The sequence below is a fragment of the Callospermophilus lateralis genome, chromosome 6 (assembly GCF_048772815.1).
Source record: "Callospermophilus lateralis isolate mCalLat2 chromosome 6, mCalLat2.hap1, whole genome shotgun sequence".
Lineage (NCBI taxonomy): Eukaryota > Metazoa > Chordata > Mammalia > Rodentia > Sciuridae > Callospermophilus > Callospermophilus lateralis.
In genome coordinates, this window is record NC_135310.1 from 54,460,314 (window position 1) to 54,483,313 (window position 23,000).

The following is a 23,000-nucleotide window of genomic DNA, read 5'->3' on the forward strand; positions in this document are numbered from 1 at the left end:
GTTGAAAATCATAACCTAGAGCTAATATATTATTAATATATTATGTATAACTAATATAATAATATATAATTAACATAACATATAATTTAAATAGGTTATTATTTCCAGCCTACTTTAAAACACCTGTGATAATGTTGTTGAAATAGTCACATAATTAAAAACTTGGGACTTAATGGGTTAATGGATCTTATATGTCATATACTATAAGTAATACACTATATTTAATTTTTATAGGCGTTCTATCTGGGGCAATGGGATAAAATAGGTTAATTTCATTAAATCTATTTAAGCAACTGTTTCTATCAGAAAGATATTTTCTTCATGAATATAAAGGATTTTGTCCTTCCCCATTGTGCAGGTAACCTGCTCAGTAAGAATTGGTTTAAATACCAGTGCTAAAGAATCCAAAAGTCAGGAAAATCCATAAATCAAAGGTAAAAATATTCTATTTTACTTTATTGTCAAAACAAATCAGAAATCTGGGATGCTTCTGGCTACTTGAATAAAACGCACTGCAAACCCAAAGGGGACAAAGGTAATGAGAAGAAATGCCTTACTCCTGAACTGCTCTGCCTTCTGAAGCAGATGCTTTTCATCTCACATATCAATACTGAATACATCGTTAGCATCTGCTTCCAGAAGGTCTCTCAATGCAGGAGCAAGTCAGTATGTTCTAATCACACAGCTACCTCTCAGGCAAGCAACTTTAACATAGACTTGAGGTTTAGATAGATCTGGTATTATCTAGAAGACAGGCTTAAATTTTGCAAAAAGTTTCCAAAGAGCAGAAGAAATTAAAACAGAGTACCAGAACTGAAGACACCATATGAGACAACAGACAAAATATTTCCAGACCTAACAAAACCACAACCCTTTCAGTATAGCCTGAGGTATTTTAAAATAATTGTACAAGCTAATAGCATTCACAGTTTCCAAAGTTGCTTTGGACTGAGATAACTTCAAAGGTTCACAATATTTAACTTTTAGACATATTTTCCTGCAACTGAGTCTTTCCTCAGACTCCTGGAAATATCAGACAGCTATCCAGTGGCAGAAAATTGTCCTTGTAGTAATAAGGTTTCTATTTCCCAATTATTGTGCTATTCTGATGATATGATTAAAAAAATAAGAAATTTGCAATTCATATAAAAGGAAACCTTGCTTAAAATTCAAAAGCAAGTCCAGTCTGGTGGAGGTATATAAGACATTAAATAATAGAGTCAGATTCTTTTTTGAAGATTCCAGATGAGCTTGACAGCAGAGAGTTCTGGTTGTCCAACATTTTCTCCATCTTTTCTCCTCCAGTAGTTTTGCTGATCTCTCTTTGCTTCTTACTATGGATCCATGGGATAAAACAAAGCACAGTACCTCCAATAAGAGGAGGAATTCCAGCCAGGTAGAATGCCACATCATAGGAGTCCAGTTTGTCACGAAGTAACCCTGTGAAGGGAAAAAACTGTCATCAAGAAAGAACAAGTGTGGCTCTTAGTAGTCCTCAGATCACTCAAAATGATGACCTAACCCCAGCCTCATAACTTCACCTCAATAGGACTGACTCAAACATCAGATATCAGACATTTTTAAGAAACAGATCTGAGATATAAACCTTTTCTGATATGAAGAAGGAAAGACCTCCTATCTTTAATCTTATCACTGAGTACAGGCTTCTGAATTCTCACACCAAGATATTAGTTGGGAGAAATATTTGCAACTAAGCTTCAGCTTTCTGAATGCCCCTCAGAGACCTCTTGAGGTATTCAAACCCACGATATAAACACTTAGCTGGGGCTGGGGCTGGGGCTGGTGCTCAGTGGTAAAGACTCGCCTAGCACATGCAAGGCTCTGGGTTCGATCCTCAGGTATTGTGTCTAACTACAACTGAAAGAAAAAAACACTTAGCTGAAGGTGGACAGAGCATCCAGATGAAACTTTACTCAAATATCTGTATTTCAAATCAATATTGAGCCTGTTTTTTTCCCTTTAATAAATAACATGAAACTCTTTTAAATTATAATCCAAAAGCATGAGAAATTGTAAATCTAAAAGTCAAGATTAAAAATTAGGTGGTTAAACATACATTGGAAGATACTAAGGCTTGTCGGCTCTTGGGGAGAAAATATAAGAATGTATATTTGACACTCTAATAGATCTTTGGGCTCTGCTTCTGGAGACTATTATTTACAGTACTCCTTACTTCTAATTTCCCTAACAAAACCTAGGACTCAGGATTTTAAAAGTTTTCTTAATTTTTTAAAACTTCCATTATATAACCATAGTTATCTAAAATGTCCAGGGAACATATTACACAGAATATTTCTCTGACTTTGTTAAATAAATAGCTGAGGATTTATCTAGTTAGTTACTACCACAGAGAAATGAATGTGTATATTCATTCTGGATATAAATAAAAAATATGCAGTATCTCTAAATACACAACCTCCTTATCCTCTGAATCAGATTTTGCCTTAAGAGTATGATGTCCTCAGAACCTCTAGTTGGTTAAGGACTTTTTGCTTCCAGTTTCAGTGTATAATTATTCTGTTCACTTTGGAAGATTACAGTTAGCTCCCTTATTCTTGGTCTGTTAGCAGTCACTTCTGATAGCAAACACCATTCCTACTAAAGCACTACTTGTGATCTGCAGTGGATAAGCTTATATGATATAAAAGAGTGAAAAGTTGCTTAATGATATTCCATTGTATGGATATGCTGCATTTTTCCCATTCACTGTCGATGAAGAGTTGTTTACACTAAATATTATTTTATGAACTATTCCTCAGGGGTATATGTATAATCAATCCCTTACACAAAGCATGTATATTTAGAAATCTTTCAGAATCTTCATATTTTTAAATATCATGTTCCCAATTACTCTGAAGCATACTCTAAGTGAAATACAGAAATTGTGGAAATTTTTTTTAAACTTTCATTTTATTTGTTTTTATTTCTATGTGGTACCGGGGATCAAACCCAGTGACTCACACATGCGCTCTACCACCACCTAGCTACTACCCCAGCCCCTAGAAATTGTGGAAATTTAAAGCCTAGAAGCTTAATCTTATTCATTTTATTGTTTTAGATGCTAGAAATGATGAGAGAAATTCCCCAGCAAACTTTTTCAGTATAGTTATAAAAGGACTGTAATTGATAAATTACAATGTATTTTATATTAGTGAGGCTTAGGACCTAAAATAGAAAATGCTATTGAATTAATATAATACAGGAGAATCATATTTACCTGCAATGGGTGGGCCCACAGTCATGGGTATAGACATGAATCCGAGTAGAAATCCAATTGCTTGGGATACATCCTGTGCACCAACTAACTCAAAGGCAATGGGGGCCATGATAGAAATGAAGCATCCGTCGAAGAGACCCATGACGAGACAGACAGCAATGAGGGCCCCAAAGACGCTGCACAGGGGAATCATCATGGACATCAGACCAATGAAGAAAAAGGAAAGTACCTAGGATAGATGACCGTATGTCAACTGTGTTTTTGGAAAAAGTGACCCTACTTATTTCCCATCCCCTCAATCTTAAATACATAACCAGATCCCTGAGTTCCATTCAAATTTTCTTAAAATATCCATTAGAGACAAGGATAAACTATTTATATATTTACTGCAAACTCTTTGAAGTCAGAATCTATAAGAAATTTATCCTTGGACTAGAGATTATGAGGTTTAAGGATCTTGCACCTAGTCAGTGCTCAATCGGCTCAAATTCATTCATCAAGCACTTGATTTTTTTTTTATCCTTCAAAACTATCATACTTTACTTGAAAAGATTAAAGATATGTTGAATAATCCCAGAGATAAGGTTCATAACATTTATTTGGAACCACCAAACACCTTCTACCTAGCGTTAGCTAATAGAATCAAACTCCTGATTTTGCCTGCTATTTGGTAGGCACTGTGTTATATGCAGACATTTCAATAATGAATAAGAGATGATTTTTACCCTTGGGTTATAAAGCAATGGACATTTAAATAAGTAAGTGCAAATAAATTATTCTAGAGTTCAAAGTATAGTAGGTACAAAAATGGAAGGGAATAAACACTAACTTTTCTAGGCAAAAACTAATTAAAACTGGACAATTTACTAATCAGAAGAAGAAATGCTGCTTTAGAGATACTGGGAATTGAACCTAGGAACCTTGCAAATGCTAGGCAAGCACTCTAACACTAAGCAACATCCCCAGCTCTTTTTATAAACAAGTTTATTTTAAGACAGGGCCTCACTAAGTTGTCCAGGCTGGCCTTGAATTTGCAATCCTCCTGGCTCAGCCTCACAAATAGCCGGGATTACAGGTGTGTCCCTAGATACCTGGCTAGGAGAAATGTTTTTAAAAGGACCAAGTTTTTAAAAAGCATATGCATGGAATAGCAACTATCATTTATTTCATGTCTATTAAGTTCTAGGCATTACTTTAATTACTTTAGATGCATTATATCTCTGGTGATCCTTAGAACAGCTTTTGAAGACAGTGATGCTGAGAGAGGTTAAGTAGCATGTCCAAAGCACACAAGATGAAACTAGTCTGGAACCTGTGGCTCATGTGCACAGCAGTAGGGAGTGGATACAACTATTCCCAGAAGATGCTCTCTAGTGATGGTAGAGCTAGGTATAATGGAGACTAGATAAAGCAGCCTTCTGGATCACATCTCTTCTATTTTTCCTAAAACCCACTAGCACACCCTTAGAAAATAAAACTTGGTAGTGCAAGTCAGTGCCACTCAAAACCTGAGAACTCTGAAGTCACAATGTGTGAGTTTAGGGTAGGATACAAGGATGGCAGCTTTCACAAACTTCAACACATGTTGAGAGCCACAGCCGAGTAGGGATGGCACCTGGCATTTTGCCAGAAGGAGTGGTTGAGAGGTGACGCCAGTGAGCCATTAAGATGATGATAATTAAGTTAAGCTGTGTATAATTGCTGTGACTGGATGATGCTGGATTGAAACAGGCTGTGTATTCAGTTGTATATAGACCCCTGCTGTCTGGCAATAGGACTACTTTTGCTACTTTTGAGTTCTCAGGAAGCCCCATTGAGGGCGGAGAGAGTTCCCGGGGAGTGTGCATGGAGTGCCGGTGAGAGTTCGGGCAATAAAGTAGTTCCTCTTTGAACCTACAAGTGCCTCGTGGCGGCTAGGTTATTTTGTGCCCAGCCAGACTGCGGCAAACACAAGTTATCCATGGACACCATAATCAGAAACATGCTCTTAGAAAATGTGTCACACTAAGAGAACTAAAGGTTAGTTCTCTTTGTTACATCATTATGCCATTTAGTTGAGTATATTTTTCTTTATTACTATAAATATAGCTTTACAGTAAAATTATGATTGGTTTAAGAATCTGAGTGGTCTATTTGAAAAATAAGCTTGGCACATCACATTAGCATTTTGAAAAGAGGACAAAATCTTCCCATTCTTCTGATTTTTATTTTCTAATGAAATATTCTTTCCTATAACCCAACTTTCATGAAAACATAAGCATAATTTCTCAGCAGCAAGTAATTATTGGACTTGTAGCCTCATAGGCTGGAAAGAAATAGACTTCAAGGAAACTGGATTCTAGCTGTCTGTAATCTTCACTAAGAAAAAGACTTCATGATACTTCCCATCTATTAAGATCAAAAGAGGTCTAAATATAAAATAGAGAAGCTGGTTTGAAATCAACAAATAGTAAAAACTTACAGAGTTATTCCTATTGCAAAACTAACCAGACAAACCCTAATGTTCTTATTTTATAGATTATATTCTATCTACAAACATGAAAAGCAATAGATATGTATAATCTTAGAAACACTCATCTATATTCAAACAAACTCCAGGGAATCTAAAATAAAACTTGAAGAGGCCATAGAGCCAGATGCAATGGATCTAACTTGTAAAACCACAGACCAAACATTTTTAGCCACACCACTATAATTATACTAGGTACTATAATTATACTAGGTTAACTTCCAGGAATAAATAAGTAAATAAATAAATATATATGTAAATATATTAATATATAACATTAATATATATTAATGTGTGTTATATTATATTCCTACCTTATTCAGTACAAATTTCTTTCAAGACAAGAAAATCACCCTGTGGAATTTTATACATGGTTGTAATAGACTAGTATAGGATTTGGCACAAACTCAACTTTTGCTTAATAACAAGTGTTTTCATGGAACAATTTATATAACATGAGATCTAGGCACTTTACTTTTGTTAGTTTTCCTGATTTCTCTTTTCATTTTGGCTCCCTTTGAAATTTTGTTCTTTGGTCAATTATGTAAAAAGTTATTCACGTAAGATTTTCAGCACATTATTTAATTCGTTATCTGACTGCAACTTCTTTGTTCTTTTCTCAATTTAAACTACATTAACTCACATTCTTTCATTTTAATTATTTGAAAATGACTTATTAATTTGTTATTTATTGGGGTTTTCCTTTAAAAATTGAGTTCAAAAAATATTTATACATTTTATCCTTTAGGCATTTCTCAGAAAACATAACTTGCTTTTTCCCCCTTATTTGTAGCTATTATAGTAGAAAATAATGTTCTTTCCCAGCAGATGTTACTACCCAAAATGTAGCCAAGCTGGTGAGAATGTACCTGCTGTGAGAAATAAATACCTATTCCTTATGTGCCAAAGGAGCATGTGTCAAGGTTTAAAAAACTGTCCATATAGGAGCCTCCAGTCTCTCTTTATCGTCTCCCAAAATAAATATTGGTTCACACTCAAATACTGATCTGTATATACTGGGGAACAATTTGAAAGATGAATAAATTTAGCATTAACATGCAATCTTTGTTCTTTCTCTTAAACACAGCAGTTCGGGTTAAATTTAAATAGGGGATTCAGAGGTCCTTAATTCTCTTCTAGGTTTGTACTGCCTTAACAAGAAAATGACTGTTTAGATGTGTATATTGCTTTTGTTTTCTTAAAAGCATCCAAGGAAGCTTTTTTTGTCATAATATCATAGGCTCTAGAAGAATAAGCGCAACTTGAGTTTAATTTATGTACATGAGAGAAAAGTTGTTTTTTTTTTTTTTAATGCTTTCTTATTTATTTATTTTGGGGTGGTGATTTAGGGGATTGAACCCAGGGCCTGGTACATGCTTAGGCTAGTATTCTACCACTGAGCTGAATCCCCAGCCCACCTTCCCCATTTCTATCCAAAGATAGCCATTCTTGGAGTCTTGGAGACATGTCAGTTTAAGTTTGGCTCAGAAATCTAAGTATAACTCAAGAGGAAAAATGAGCTACACCTGAATAAGCAGAAGGCATTTGTGCAGACACATGATTGGCGCAGTTAGATTCAAGTGTTGTTTCTAATAGGTTTATTCAATATAAAGTTTCCAGACTTTCATATCCTCTAGCTAGACATCCAGGGCAGAAAAGCAGCTGGCAAAAGTCCTGTTGGTCACTCACAAACTAAAGGGAACTGTTCAGGTCACATAGCCAGGTGGCTAACTGTTTTGGAAGCAAACAGTGGCCACCACACTTTCCAAGTGCTTTGCCAGGAACCCACTCGCCCGTGCTCTATAGCACACGAGTGCTACTGTGCATCTGACCCTTCACACCAGTGCCACAGCCTAGATAAGACTATGGAGCCTCTGACTTGTATTCTGATTGGGGAATAGTTAAGTGTTTAGATATTATTTAGAATTAGCTTCCATTTGGTAAAGTCTCATTCTAAGGTTTAGAAAAATGTAAAATGCTAATGTGGAATAAAAAACAAAATTGGACAACACTAGCACTCCACTGCATCTGAAGTAGAAGAAAAAATTGACACAGGAAGATGGATATGAAATCCACGATCCTTTATAAATTACAAATGTAACTCATGAATATATTTTTTAAACAATTCAAACCTTAGAAAAATATACACTGTAATATACGAAAGGCTTCCCTCCCTCCTTCTGGACTCAACCCATGTTCTCTCCTCCTCAGGAATAACCCCCTGACAATGATTTGCAGACCTCCCATTCCTGTGCACATACACATGGACATGATGTCCACATTCAATATGTCCATGTCATACAGAAATGACACAATGGAAGTGCTCCAAATCAAGCCAGAAGCCTCTACCATAGAGCTACATTCCCAGTCCTATGAAACAGGGTCCTACTAAGTTTCCCAGGTTGGTTCCAAATTTGTTATCTGCCTTCCTCTGCCTCCCAAGTAGCTGGGATTACAGGTGTGCCACCACGCCCCGCTCAATCCTTTCATACACAATTATAACCTTCAAACCTTTCACCCTTCCAAAATTACACCTTTAAGATACAGACAGATCTGTAGTCATTTAATCATGACTAGAAAGACAGACCTGTGAGGTTAAGAAAAGTGGTAGGAAGAAAGCAGGGTAAACACAGCCTTTCCTCTCCAATGAAGAATATATTCCAGAACTTTGCAAGATTTCCTTTATCTATTATCATTCTATATAATGCAATTCAGTTGTATCCTTCTACCAGGAGCAGTGGACTTTGCTCAGCCTTTAGAATTACTAGGTTAAAAATAGCTGGAACTCCGGGATCTTGATGAAAGTTCAAATTCAGAACTTTTAAGCAAAAAGTACCAGGTATATTCCTAAACAAAAGATTGTCTATAAGCAAAGACCTCTAATTCAGGGAAACTAAGGTCTCCTTTCTTGAGAACTGTTCCAAATTGGGATCTTCCTTCTGTATTTAATATGATTATTAAAATATAATAAAAGCAAGGATTTTTTCACCATCTACTCTGAGCTAGTACTTTACATAAGCAGTCACCAAGAATCTTCAGCACTGTCCTCTGTGGTTCTGAAGACAAATTGCTAGTGAGACACTCACTTCAGAACCTATCCTCTGAATATGACTGTGTCCTGAAATGTGACCATGTGGGAGAACTGTAAGTGTGTTTATGTCACCCAGTGTTCTAGGACTAGCAGCTACTCGGAAGTGGCTTCAAGGGAATAAGGAAGAATGAACTGCCACAGCCCCCTGAAGAGACAAAAGTCTGGAGCACGTATGTCTGAGAAAACCCACCACCAACGAAAGGAATGAAGAGGAGATAAGCAGAAGAGCATTCCAGCCCAGAAAGGCTGGGTCAAAAGGCATACAGCCAGGGAAGGAGGGAGGAAGAAAAAGGAATGTATATACCAGCAAAGCTGGACTCTGATGTAGCCAAGAAGAAGCAAAGAATCAAAAATCTTGGGCCAAGAAAAACAGAAGAAAGTGTAATCCCAGTGACTCAGGAGGCTGAGGTGGGAGGTTGGCAAGTTTGAGGTTAACCTAGTCAACCTAGTGAGATTCTATCTTCTCCAAATAAAAAAATAATAAAGGACTGGGCGTGTAGCTCAGTGGTAGAGCACACTTGGGCTCTGTGTTGGTGAGCTGTGTTGTCTCTTGGGCTGCTGTGCTTACAAATGAAGCCGATCAGTGGCTCCCAGCAGTCCCAGGACACACCTAAGGACTTTCCAGCTCCTCCACCAGCCTCTTTAAAATCCAGTCACCCCCGCTGTGACTCAGCACAAACTACTGAGTGTCCCAAGCACATACATCTGCCCTACATTTGGTTGAAAAAAATTTACATAAGGGCTTAAAGAAGCCAGTCTGTGGCTAACCTTTCCATTGAAAATAAAATATCTGATCCACAATATTGACTTTTAACTCACTGCCATCTAACAGACCAAACATGGGAAAGTTAGGAAAGTTCTATTTTCTTTTGTAAATTACTCAAATACCTAAGTATTAAAATGTCCCCGCAAAAGTGTTGCAAATGCCTGTCCCATCTGTAGGGGGAAAGAACTTTCAGAAATTATTCTGGAGAATATTTATGTATAAAATATAGCATGACTCCATCCTCTGAGCCTTAGAATGGGCTCCAGAATCCCTCGCCTGGACCACTTCTCATTCCTACCTGCTCTTCCTCCCCTCCCACACTCTTGCTTCGCTCCCTCTAATCCACCCTTTACACACAGAGCGTGTACAGTAGTTTTAGAATGTAAAACCAGACCAACACTCTCCAACAAAGACCCACTTTACTTAAAGTAAAATGGCTTTGTCTTGGTTTTCAAGGCCTGGATCACTTGCCTTCCCAGCTTTCCAACCTCTTCTGTGAGGCTCCCTGTTTTCTGAATCCCAAACACACCCAGCATTTTCCTGCCTAAGTCCTGCTCCAAGAACTCAGAGACTATGTCTCTCTTTTTTATATCTGGATTGGTGTCTGGGGCACAAAAGGCACTCAGAATTTTTTGAAAAATAAAATGAAGCTCTGTAGTACAATAAATGCCCATTAGAAGGCTCTCCTGACACTTGAGAACTAGTCTGAACATTCAGCTACGTGTTCACTACACAACCATAAGTGAGGATGTCCATAGTAAGGTACTGATAAAGAGGGGCACAATCATTGTTCAATAAATACATTTTTAAAAGTAGTGCATAAATATGCATGAGGGCTTGGGTTTAATTCCCAGCACTGCACACCACCTCTGTCTGTACTTCCTTCTGGACCTACATGCACACAAACACCCATGGTGAGGCAGCCTCTCTGTTCCTCAGTGGACATATCTGTAAAAAGAAATAAGGACAGTCCCACCCTTACAGGGATGGGCAAGGATAATGAGATAATGCAGGTAGAGCACTTACTTCATCATCTGAATGTGAAAGTGCTCAATGAATGGGGGTTGTTATTACTTACAGTCAATTAATGCAAGTTACTTTATCTGTAATAAATGCTTTTATCATTTAATTTTGTATTTCCAAATTTCACTTTTTCTTCAAGACACTGCTTAAATACTGCCTCTGACCACTAGCACGAGTTAAAATATTTATTCCCTCAAATCATAAATCCCCTCAGTTCTCCTTTCCCTTCCTTCTGCAGCCAAGTTTTTTGGGTATAGTTGTCTATATTTTCATTTATTCAATTAATCATGTCCAATCTTCTATATTTGCCACTCCATTGAAACTGCTCTCTATAAGGTCACTAATGGCCTCTCTGTTGCTAAATCAGTGAAGATCTATTAGTCTCCTTCTCACTAGCTACTGATACAGTGCTGGCTTCCTGCCCTTAGAAACACTCTATTCTTGATTTTTCTTTCCAAGCTGGCCACTCCCTGTTGGTCTCCTTGCAGGTCCCTAGTCCTCCACTCACTCATAAGCCCATGAATATCAAAGTCCTGCAGTCTCTTATCCATACTCCTCCAGGAGCTCCAAGCTCAACTTGGCTTCTTCACAGGCACCACACATTTGACACAGCAAAATTGAATTCATCATCCTCCTTCACTGATAAGAGTGGAAATTCGTCTACTCTGTTACCCAGATCACAAATCTCAAACCCAGTTTAAGTGGCTCCACCAAACACTCACTCTCATATCCCTGATTTACTCCTGGCATCTCTGCCTTGGCTTCTCCTGCTAAAACTACTTCAATAATCTCCAACTAGTTCCCATGCTTCCACTCTGTGTGTGTGTGTGTGTGTGTGTGTGTGTGTATAATTTACATATAAAACTCACCCATTTAATGGGTACTATTCAATGCCTTTTAGTATATTCACAACATCACAGAACCACCAAAATCATTTAATTTTAGAACATTTTCATCACTCGAAAAGAAACCCCCACACAGTATTAATTACTCACCAATTCCTCCTTCCCTCCAGCCCCTGACAACCACCCAATCTACCTTCTATCTTTATGGATCTTCCAACTATGGACATTTTATATACATGGGATCATTCAATATGTGGCCTTTTCTGACTTCTTCAACTCTTGCCCCTCCTCCTCCACTCCATTCTATCCAATTAATCTTTATAAAACACAACTCATGTCACTCCCTTGCTTAAAATCCTTAAACGTAAACAACTCCTGATTGCAGAATTAAGTTCATCCATTCTCATGCACATTAAGTTCCTTCCCAACCTGGCCCAAACATCAACTATTCTCTTTATTCCATTCAAACATTCAGTTTCCCAGACACATCTCCACATCTTTACCCCGTGTTTTGTTTGGAATATATCTCCCTATCTTCCTTAACTGTGTAACTCAGCCAGCCAGCAAGCCTCCCATCCATATATAACAACAACTCACCTCTGCTATGTGTGTATGGTGCTGGGAATGAACCAAAGGCCTCATGCATGCTAGGCAAGTGCTCTACCATTGAACTTCACCCCCAGCCCTTTAACTACTACTCATTTCTTAACCAGTGATTCAGATTTTCCCAGGAGACCTACACAACATACTCATTATTCCACTGTACTGTAACACTGTCTTATCTGTCTTCCCATGGGACCTTCAGCTAAGGATCACAGACGACATTTCATCTGAAGCATGTAGCACACTTTCTGGCATGAAGGAGTCACTTAAATATCTGTTGCCTAAGTGTCATGAATGATCCTGAAATTAGCATTTGTTTATGCCCACCCACAATACCCAGCAGGCAAAAAGTCGTACACATCCCAAATTTCATAAAGATATTGTAAAATACACTGGATCTGTTCATGATTATGAGAACTGTGCCAAAAATAAAGAATTTTCCTTAGAAGAAGCCATGGGCAAAAACATTTTGGTAGAATTCCCTGACAAAACAAAGAAAATTGTTTGATTGCCAACTTCTCATGTTGTCCAAACTCAATCTTGACTGGTATTGTCCTTGAAAAACTACCTGTGGAAGTTATGTCTAGAAAGTTTTTTTTCTTTTTATAGAATTTTAAAATTTACATTCATTTAATGAGCTACCAGGCAATAGGAATAAATTAGGGGTGAAAGAAAAGAAAGTACCTGTAGATAAACCTTCTTCACACCAGGTACATAATCTGCAATCCGGCCAAAGAGAAGTCGCCCAACTCCAGAAGTGATGCCAATGCACATGAGAACCACCTCTTTATGTTTTTCATCTTGAAATCTTTCATTCACGTGTTTCAGCTGTAGACCAAGGAGAAAGAAACCACTCTAAATATGCTAGGAAAAGTTAATAAGGATTGAGGCTTTGCATCAAACATGTGCCTTCTCTGTTATGGATTCTCACTCCCTTCCCAATTAAAATATTTATTCTATGATAAATTTTCATAAAAACAATGAAGAAAATCTAGTATGATTTGGCTTGATTAAAAAAAAAAAATAGAGCTGGGGATGTAGTTCAGTACAAAATGCTTGCCTAATATACACAAAATCCTGGCTTCAATCCCCAGCACCACAACACCTACACAAAAAAGAAATGAGCTCTTGTAAGAATTTTGTTATTCTTGTTAAGGGTTACCAGCACATACTTTATAAGCTAGTATTGAGCCATTCAAAGAAGAGAACAGATCTCTGAATGTACCACATACTCTTGTTTTCTCAAGGTTACCCAAGGACTCAGCATATTATCTGCCCCCTGAAAGAAAGTCAATTCTGGAATTTTATTTTTTGTAGGGGACATGAATGAAACTGATACACCTGAAATTAGTTACGACAGAGCTTCTTGAATGAAAGCATAAGTTTCCCTAGTTGTCTGTTTGTATAGCACTAAAACAGATGCAAGAACAGTTTCACAGAGTGGTTAAAACATTTAAGCCTCTGGAAAGTCAGAGTTCAAGTCTGGGTTCAAGTCCTGGTCCCATCCTTCAGAGTGATTTGGGGTAAGTTCTTAACTTTTAGGGTCTCAGTTTCCAGTTTCCTAAGTGTATTAAATGGAGATAGCAATAGTACCTATTTGAAGGGTGTTTGTGAGGATTAAATAAAAGAACTTAGAGCACTAGGGGTTTAGTTCAGTGGCAGGGTACTTGCCTAGCATTCATGAAGCCCTGGTTTGAATCCTGGTACTGTAAACAAACAACTTAGAACCTCTCTGGCACATGGTTAATAGTTATCAGATTATTAACTTTAGTCTTTTTTTTTTTTATTTTGCAGTACTGGGGATTGAACATAGTGCATGCTAGGGTAAGCCTTCTACCACTGAGTTACAACCCCAGCTCTAATTTTAGCCCATTTTTGATAAAAGGATCTTTTGGGGGCCAGGTGGTCTAAAAGTGGAAAAAGGGGGTGAAGGGAAGATATTTTCCCTTAATCACAGTCCACTTAGAACAGTGTGACTACAGTGATCTCTGTGCCACAGACAGCAAGACTATTTGGAATGTTCTACATTCACTATCCCTTACACCAAACACTGGCCTAAGTTTGGGAACTCTGCAAGCAAATATTCCACCCACCTCAATGGCTCAGGTAGCTCCAATGCAGCCTTTCTAGATGATGTCTCTCTCCTTGAGATGCTTCTATTTTGATTTTTATCCCCCTCCCACCCCACTTTGCATGTTTTAAAAGTTCATTTGTGTATTCCCACACCATCTCATTTTTTTTTCCCCTTTCAAAATTGGTAACGGTTCTCTAACTTCTCAATTTTCACACTGGTCCAGAAAAATCCTTCTAAATATGGGTTTAATCTCGTCAATCCCTTATTCAAAGGCTGCCTGCTGCCTACATTTTATACTTCTTGGTTTGGTATTCAAAGCCCTCTATAATCTGCCACTAATTTATCTTTGTACCTTTATTACCTACTGATACTTGGCCTAGAAGTCCCAGACCAACATAAAGAAGTAAAACAGATTCATTGGAGAGGAAAGGCATATGCTTCAGTGGATTATTACCAGCAATGTTGCCAAGTCTACCTCCCAGCCCCCTTTTATTAAAAAGTCAGAAATCTGCATTTTCTGTGGAAATGTTGGCACCTAACTAAAATTTAGAACACTGTGTGATCCAACCCTATAAAAGCCAAACAAAACATGTCTGCAAACTGCATTAGGCCAGCTTTGATCCCAGCCCTAATCCCATCAGGCCCTGGACAGGTTTATTCACAATGTCGCTTAAACGTGCTAATATGTTCTTAATTCTCTACCCTAGCTCAGTGGTAAAGTGCTTACCTAACATGCATGATTCCCTGGGTTTGATTCCCAGCACCACAACCAATCAGTCACATCATTCGTGAGATTTAAAAAGAGAGATAAAAAAAAAAAAAAAGACTTTCTAACATCACTATTGCTTAAAGTTATCATTTGGTACCATAAGTATTCTGTGTTCCTACCCAGCCTTATAGCTTTTCACTCAATACAACTCTTCCATGTCAAAGTAGACTAACAGACATCCAACAGCTTGTATCAAAGGCACCTGGAGTCATGCTGCTCACTGCCCCCAACCCTGTATTTAACTTGACTATTACTGGCTCCCGTAACCATGGCAGAAACCTGACAACCATCCTTAATTGTTCTCAATTCCTCTGTTAAAGTGAAAAACACATGGAGGAATTAGACATCAGTAGGGGAAAAAATGCAAAATCTCAAAAAATTTTAATAATGATTTCCTGTTAAAGTAATGTTTTGGTTATATGGTTAAGTAAAATATGTTATAAGCATTAAATTAATGTTTTTTTTTAATGTGGCTACTAAAAAACTTAAAAGTACAATATGACTTGCATTGGTTTTTAAAGAAATCCACTTGTGGCTTAGAAGATAAGAGCTGCTGACTAAGTTGACTTTAAACTTTTAGACAAGTTGAAGGAGATCAGATTTCCACTGAGTTCTAAGGGAAAATGAATGACCTGATCATACATTATTGTGTATTAATTGGCTTTACTTGGAATTTGAATCCAGACTCTAGTGTACTACTTCAAGTCAGGTAGCGCTAAAATATATTGTAACTTTGTGTGTGTGTGTGTGTGTGTGTGTGTGTGTGTATGTGTGTGTGATTGTGGGGATCAAACATAGGACCTTGTACATGCCAAGCAAGTGCTCTACTATGGCACTACATCCCCATTCCCTTTTATTTCTCCCTAAGTTATCTCCCTAAGTTGCCCACACTGGCCTTGAACTTGTGATCCTCAAGTGGTTGGGATTATAGGCATGCACCACTGTGCCTGGCTTTCCTATCTTTAAGTGCTTTTCATATTTTTAACTTTTAAAGAGACAATAGACCAAAATTACCAGTCATCCTTTTGATGAAACTAAGAACATGTGTTTACCAAATTGCTATTCTTCTTTGTTAGTGATCTTTTTTTCCACCCTTACCCTATACTCTATTTTGTAATCTTAAATAAATAAATAAATAAATAAATGAGGTAGAATGTTTGGGATCTTTTGAAAAAGGGTGAATGAGGTAAATTCAAATTATGCTTAAATGGGAACTACAAAGGGCCTTACTTCATTAAACTGTGTTACTCTTGTCATTTAAATCAAGCAAGAACTTCAACTACTTATACTCCCTCCCTACCCCCTATCAAAATCTGTACTAAGTTTCTTTGGTCAATAAGTGAGGCAATCTGGGGGGATGGAGGAGCAGACTCTCCTGGTGCTGGATCTCAGGGTCCTAGAGATACTTTCTCCCAAGGCAGCTGTACCAAGGCCTTGTGTGTTCTTTCCACTTGGGCCTGGGCTTCCCATGGCTGCTGTTGTCTGTTCTAAGAATTTCTACCTATCGTTCATCCTCTGGACACTGGCATGCATGATGTTTAGCAGAACACATGACACTAGGCACAACTGGTATTTCCAACAGAGTCATGTGGGTAGACATGAAAATATTGGACAGCTTATTTTTATATTTAATCTAACTTTTGGTTGTTTAACCTAACATTTTAAATGAATCCAAACTTACATTAGAGTCTACTTTCTGTGCAGGGGATAATATTTTTTAGAGAAGTTGTTTAAAGTTAACTTTGGAGGGTGGGGGTATAATTCAGGGGTAGAGGTTATCCTTAGCATCCACTAGGCCCTGGGTTCAATCCCCAACACCAAAAAGTAAACAATAAAGTTAACTTTATTTGAATGTGAGGGTGTCTTCAGGGCAGGAATTAGTCTTTTATTTATGTTCTTAAACATTTGTTTAATCCTGGGTGGCACACCTCTTAAGGGATAAAGAAAGTCTAGCTGACTGACAACCTGCCTGCTCCTGAAACGTTCTTCCATCATTCAAGCAACAATAGCTTTTGCTGACCATAGAAACCATTTACAGATTGTATGAAACCCTATTTGGTTTTTGCTATCCAAAGATAACCAAGAACTCATATAGAGAATATATATTCATTCTATATCCATGCAGGAAAGAAGACAAGACAAACTAGTTACATATATTTCCATCTCATTTAATATCTTCAACTCAAGTAAATGGTGGTACACCTCTCTGTATAAATGAGGTGTTTCTGACAAGGCAATAAAAGCTAAGTTCCTCTTCCTTCACTACAGCCTTGAGCTAGATCCCATTTTTGAGAGGTCAGATAGCAGCAACCATCTCACTGGAATGGCCTCTGCCCTAGCTTCTCTCTTTTCCACCACTCCTATAAAGGAGCCATAGGCAAAACAGATGGAGACATCAGATAGTGTTCTTCCACTGGGAATCCAAGGCGAGATCCTCTGGAACTCAAGACGATGAGGGAGGTTAAAGGAATGCCCATAGTACAACCTATGTAGTAAAACCCAGTGGCAGTACACATTTGCAAAGCAAAGATATCACTGATCCGAAAGGTCCAGTATTATCTGCTGTACTGTTTTCTAAGATTATTTGGCCATACATCATGGTCACTAGCCACATTATTCCTCCAACTCTCACTTAAGGGAATGCGTACTTTTTTGCTGTATCTCTTTTATGTAATACTTACGTGATATATTGCATAAGCAATATGACAAAACTTCAGTATATATAAGTTAGACTACACATCTTGAGGGAAATATAGTTAAAGAAGAAAAGAGAAATCCTGGAGACTCTTACAACAAAAATAACTTGATTTCTGACAGTGGACGTGAAGTGACAGCTGATTTAGTACAAAGGATTAACAAAAGTGTTAGGTGACCAGGAAATTCCAGCAAAGACAGGTGAAATGGAGCATTACAATAGACTGAGATTAAAATTGTCCCATTCACTGTAGCTACTGTTAACTATTCTCTTTGAAAGATAAAAAGATTTTAATCACCCATTTGTCTTTGTTTGTGATGATTTCAATTCCCTGATTATCTGTCTGCCCTTCCTGTTCAGGTAGATAGCCTCACAGTACCTAGGGGTGGAGGATGGGTAGGCATGTGCACTGGCTTTGTGTCTAGGAGAACACACTCTTTGGGAGAAGGAGGAGATTTGTATCTTTTAGGTTTACAAGGTACACCCAAAATGTGCTAGTAAGTGCCATATAATATGCTCTGTGATTAAGGTATTCAAACTGATTTCAAATTCTTACTTTCCAATAGGGACATTAAGTTCACAGTACTTCTACTCATTGTTGTCCACATCAGAGATTATCAACTTCAGCTTGTTGCATCTCATTTGCATGTAGCATAGAGTAATTTCTGAGAATACAGTCATCTAACATTTGAAAAGCTATTCCATAACTCTATCTCAAACTCACGCAAATGGTGGTATACCTCTTTTCATAGGTATATTTTTTAAAAAAAGGTAAACTCAAAGAAAAGAACCTGGCCTCTTTAAAGAGAAAAAAAGAAAGATATATGTTTGAAAGGGAGTAGAAAGTCTGCTGGAGTGGTTAATGGATAATCTCAGAATTTGTTACAAATAAAAACTCAACACTACCCTTTGACTTCAAAGTTGGACTAACAGATCTTCCCAATAGAATGAGAGAGCCTGGTTTGCTTTTTCTTTCTTTTGAAAACAACTATTGTTTTCTCTATTTTTGCTTTAAAAAAAAAAAAGAAAGAAAAGAAAGTAAATTAAAACCAGTGGGTCATTAATCAGGAAGGGTTTTCTTTTTTGTTATTGTGTTTTTGTTTTTTGTTTTGGTACTGGGGATTGAACTCAGGGATACTGTGTCAACAGAGCCACATTTCTGACCCTTTTTGTTTCTTGAGACTGGATCTTACTAGGTTGCTTAGGCCTCACTAAGTTGCTGAGGCTGGCCTCAAACTTGTAATCTTCCTGTCTCAGCCTCCAGAATTGCTGGGATTACAGGTGTGTGCCACCATGCCCAGCTCCTTAGAAGTTTTGCACAAGCACTGTATATCAGGAAGCCAAGTGAGACAATGAAAACTGATTCCAGAAATTTGGGTACATAAAATTAAACCATTTACACCAAAACACTGAAATGTTTCAGCGACCATTGATAGATAATCATGGATCAGATAAACCTAAAATGTCATTTTAGTTAGTTGAATCTGGTCAACTGTGCTTTGAGACTAAAACATCTCTAAGATGCACTTGAAGGAGAAATTTCTTTGCTTGCAAACATCTGTAAGAACCAACATCTCTAGGCAGCCCAGTGTCTGTTTTCACATGACATATTTCTTGTAATTGAAGTTGAGGCAGAGGTGTGCACTACCTTCTCAATGGCCAATGGTGGAGAGCAGAACTTTGGTCTAACAGGACTCTAGGAGGCAGCAGTAGCTGGTTCTGTTTGTTTTTTTTTAAACAGCCAGACTTTCCATCTCATTAAAATGGGTTTCCACGGTGTTGAAAATGACAACATGAAAAGTTCAGGACTGAGAAATAAAAAGTTTCTGGAATAAAGATTATTTTAACTGCCAAGAAGGAGTAGAGAAAGAAGAGTGCAGAAAAGATGACGGATGATTTGAAAAGCCTTGATAAAATTTTGAAAATATTTTCTAATACTAAAGTCTTTAAAAGCCTTTGTTATTTTCCCCCCTTTCTGGTTTCTTAAAAATAAATTTCCATGGATTAAGATAAATAAGTAAAACATCCTTGACACTGCATCTTTTAGATAAGATCAAATTTAGCAAAATGTTCTAGAGGAATTATCAACCATACTCGGATTTAGATGCCAGTTTCAATAACCCTGACTGTTAAAATTTTAGGGTAGAATTTATCTTAAAATAGAAAATAAATTCCTATTCTACTGTCATATATAACTAAAAAGAACAAATAAAAAATAAAGAAAAGAAACCTCTAGAATTTTTAGGCAACTTGAAATCACTTAGTGACCCTGTCAATTTCTGCGCACATATTTTTAAAGTTACCAAAAGAATATTGTTTCTTCCTGAGTGATGAAAGGTATGTAACCTGTTAAACATCTTAAATTCAGCTTAAATTTTATTCATTCCACCTAAATCTGGATTTGATTCTAAAATGTTTTTTCTTGGAATCTCATTCCTGGCACACCAGATTCACCACTCTCAGGTCCCCGGTTCCTGGATAGTTTACATGAACACAATGGATTTGAATGAAAACAGAGCCTGTCTGTGAAGAAGTGGGACAGGACTGCTGCTTCAGTGATCCTAAGGATGGCACCAGGGTTCAGCCTTGGTCTGCAGCCTCCCTGCATAAGCAACTAGCATCAAGACATCAGTAGGGCACTTTGAAAATACAAAGTGGTTGTAAAGTCTTAGAAGACATGACTTCTGCTTGTGATTGATGCTCTTTTGAGGCAACAGGGGTTTCCATGTTTTACATTTATTTTAAAGGAAAGGAGGAGAGGAGTATGCTCTTTAAACTTACTTTTGACTCTTTTTTTTTTTTTTTTTTTTTTTTGGTACTAGGGATGTAACCGGGGGTGCTTAACACACTGAGCCACATACCCAGCCCTTTTTATTTTTTGAGACAGGGTCTCATTGTTACTGAGGCTGGCCTTAAACTTGTAGTATTCTTGTCTTAGTCTCCTAAGCAGCTGGGATTATAGAAGTGCACCAACATGCCAGTTGATTTTTCTGAAAATCTTTTGGGATAGTGGGTGGGGGTACTGGGGATTGAACTCAGAGGTACACAATCACTGAGCCACATCCCCAGCCATATTTTGTATTTTATTTAAGGACAGGGTCTCACTGAGTTGCTTAGCGCCTCACTTTTGCTGAGGCTGGCTTGGAACTTGTGATCCTCCTACCTCTGCCTCCCAAACCCCTGGGATTACAGGTGTGCGCTACCACGCCCAGCTGATTTTTCTGATTTTTGAGGGAAAAACAAAAAAATTAGGGCATTAGTTCTCATTCAGCTTAATTTTGCCCTTTCTTCCAAAGTGAAGAAAAACTGAATCCTTCATGAAAATTCTACCTTTTTTTTAACCTTTCCTAAGATTCAAGGTTGTGTTGTTGGCTAGAAAGATACTTTGCCAGTCTCCCTATCTACCTCTCCCCTCCAGTCTTGATTAGGCACATAGAGTTGATCTTTTCTATTAATCCCAAGAGCCAACCAACTGCTGGATCTCTTCCTAGTGTATCCTCAAATTCAATTTTTTTTTTAACCTGACTGAAGATTAAAAATTGTTAGGATTAGGCCTAGATCAGTTTTCCTTCTACTATTGTCATTTCAACATATCTCTGAGACTATCTATCCTAATTACTCCTTTTCTTATTCTCATTCCAAGTGGGGTAGAACACTACTGATTTTTAAAAGATCATGTGTACGTAGTTTTTTTTTTTTTTTTTAGGATTTTTTTCCCCCCAGAAGAGAAAAGGAAGCGATGGAACATTACAGGGTGGCTATGAAGGTGAAAGCAATGTAGAGCTTAAAAAGCACCTCATTGGAAGGGAAGGGAAGGGCATCAGGTAACTTCTAATCCTGGGCAATTCCAATCCCAGGATTCTGAGTAGGCTCTGAGGGTTACACAGGGGGACAAGGAGATACCTGGCAGAGAACAACAGTTAAAGCTTAAGGCATCAATAGGAAGCTAAGAACTTTCCTTTGAGGAAAAGCTGGCAAGGACAAGCCTTAAATTGTGAAAAGCCCTGGATGAAGAACATACTAAAGAAAACCATGTGTTTATAAACTGAGGTAATGATTAAATAGGGACAAGGACACTTGATTTATGCTAAGGATATTATAATGAATCATAAAATTTGATTATTAATAAATGGCAGCATTTTAAATTCCACAGATGTGTTCTTGGGTTGAGATGGGCTTGGGCATTTGTTATCCTATTTGCTGGGCTATGGTCACCCTTAGATGCCCAACTCTTCAGAGAGAAGGTGCAATAAATAGGGGGACTATTTCACCTCAGCAGGACTGTGTACCTCTTGCTACCATTTACATATTGTTAAATATACTCCACATTGAAACTAGTCTATATCATCTTAAAGTCTCTTTTATTTCTGATAACTTTTAAAATCTTACCCTATCCTAACTATATTTGCATGACTCCTTTCTCTATAAATGGAAATAAAAATTTTGTTGCCTTCAGGGTTTTATATGTTGAAGAGCAAAGAAAAAAGTACTTGAAGAACTTAAAAGTACTGTTAAAATGTAAAAGTAGTCACGAGTACAGCAATTAGTAGACCTTGTACTTTAGCAGCTTAAGCAGCCTAAAAACCCAATCTGAAATCAGTCAAAAAATATGCAGAGCCGGGCAAGGTGGCATGTTTGTAATCCTACCAACTTGGGAGGCTGAAGCAGCAACTTGGTGAGACCCTAAGCAACTTAGTGAGACCCTGTCTCAAAATAAAATATAAAAAAGGGCTGGGGATGTGGTTCAGTGGCTAAGTACCCCTGGTTCAATCCTCAGTACTAAATAAATAAATAAATTATACATATACATACATACATATATACATTGAGCACCAGGCACATGTTTGGTACTGAGTCTGAAATAATGAAGAAGAGATGCTGCCCCTAATCGTGTGGAGGTCCACTCTCCCTTACCTGTTCCTTCTTTAGTATTTCCTGAGGTGTATAGACACTTCCACAAAAAACTCTCCAAAGTATTTTATAAATAAATTCACAGTTTTCACCAGCCTTTCCCATACTTCCACTGAATATATTACACAGTATAAAGGGCCTAACAAAAAAACATTACTGCTGTTTCTTGATTTAAGTTAAAATTGGGTATTTAAAAGTTTTTATTGATTTCTTTCTCCTCCACCAATTTTAAATTTTTTAGAGGTTGGGGCCTACCTTCTAGGGATAATTTTCATGCCTGAGCAAAACGTGCATCATTTCTAAAAACTGTTGAGTGATCTATAAATACTTGTTTTTGGCTAACTATAATTTGGAACACATGACAAACTTGCTTCCTTACTAACATCAGCAGCTCTGCTTTAATTTATTTGTAAGGGATCGGTTTTCTAGCTTTCTCATTTATTAATTATGTTTTCTCTTCCTGCAATGTTCCTATG

General features: G+C 37.5%; 1 protein-coding gene across 2 annotated transcripts in view; it reads right to left on the reverse strand.

The window, feature by feature from the left end:
* Positions 1-428: 428 nt before the first annotated feature.
* Slc16a10 (solute carrier family 16 member 10) overlaps positions 429-23,000 on the reverse strand; it is a 111,544-nt gene continuing 88,972 nt past the window's right edge. For both annotated transcript variants that reach the window (XM_076858350.2, XM_076858351.2), the window contains exons 4-6: positions 12,760-12,903; positions 3,239-3,467; positions 429-1,440 (exon numbers count right to left, since the gene is read on the reverse strand). In XM_076858350.2, the coding sequence (XP_076714465.1) occupies positions 1,208-1,440; positions 3,239-3,467; positions 12,760-12,903 (606 nt within the window). In that variant the 3' untranslated portion in view covers positions 429-1,207. The remainder of the gene's footprint in view (positions 1,441-3,238; positions 3,468-12,759; positions 12,904-23,000) is intronic.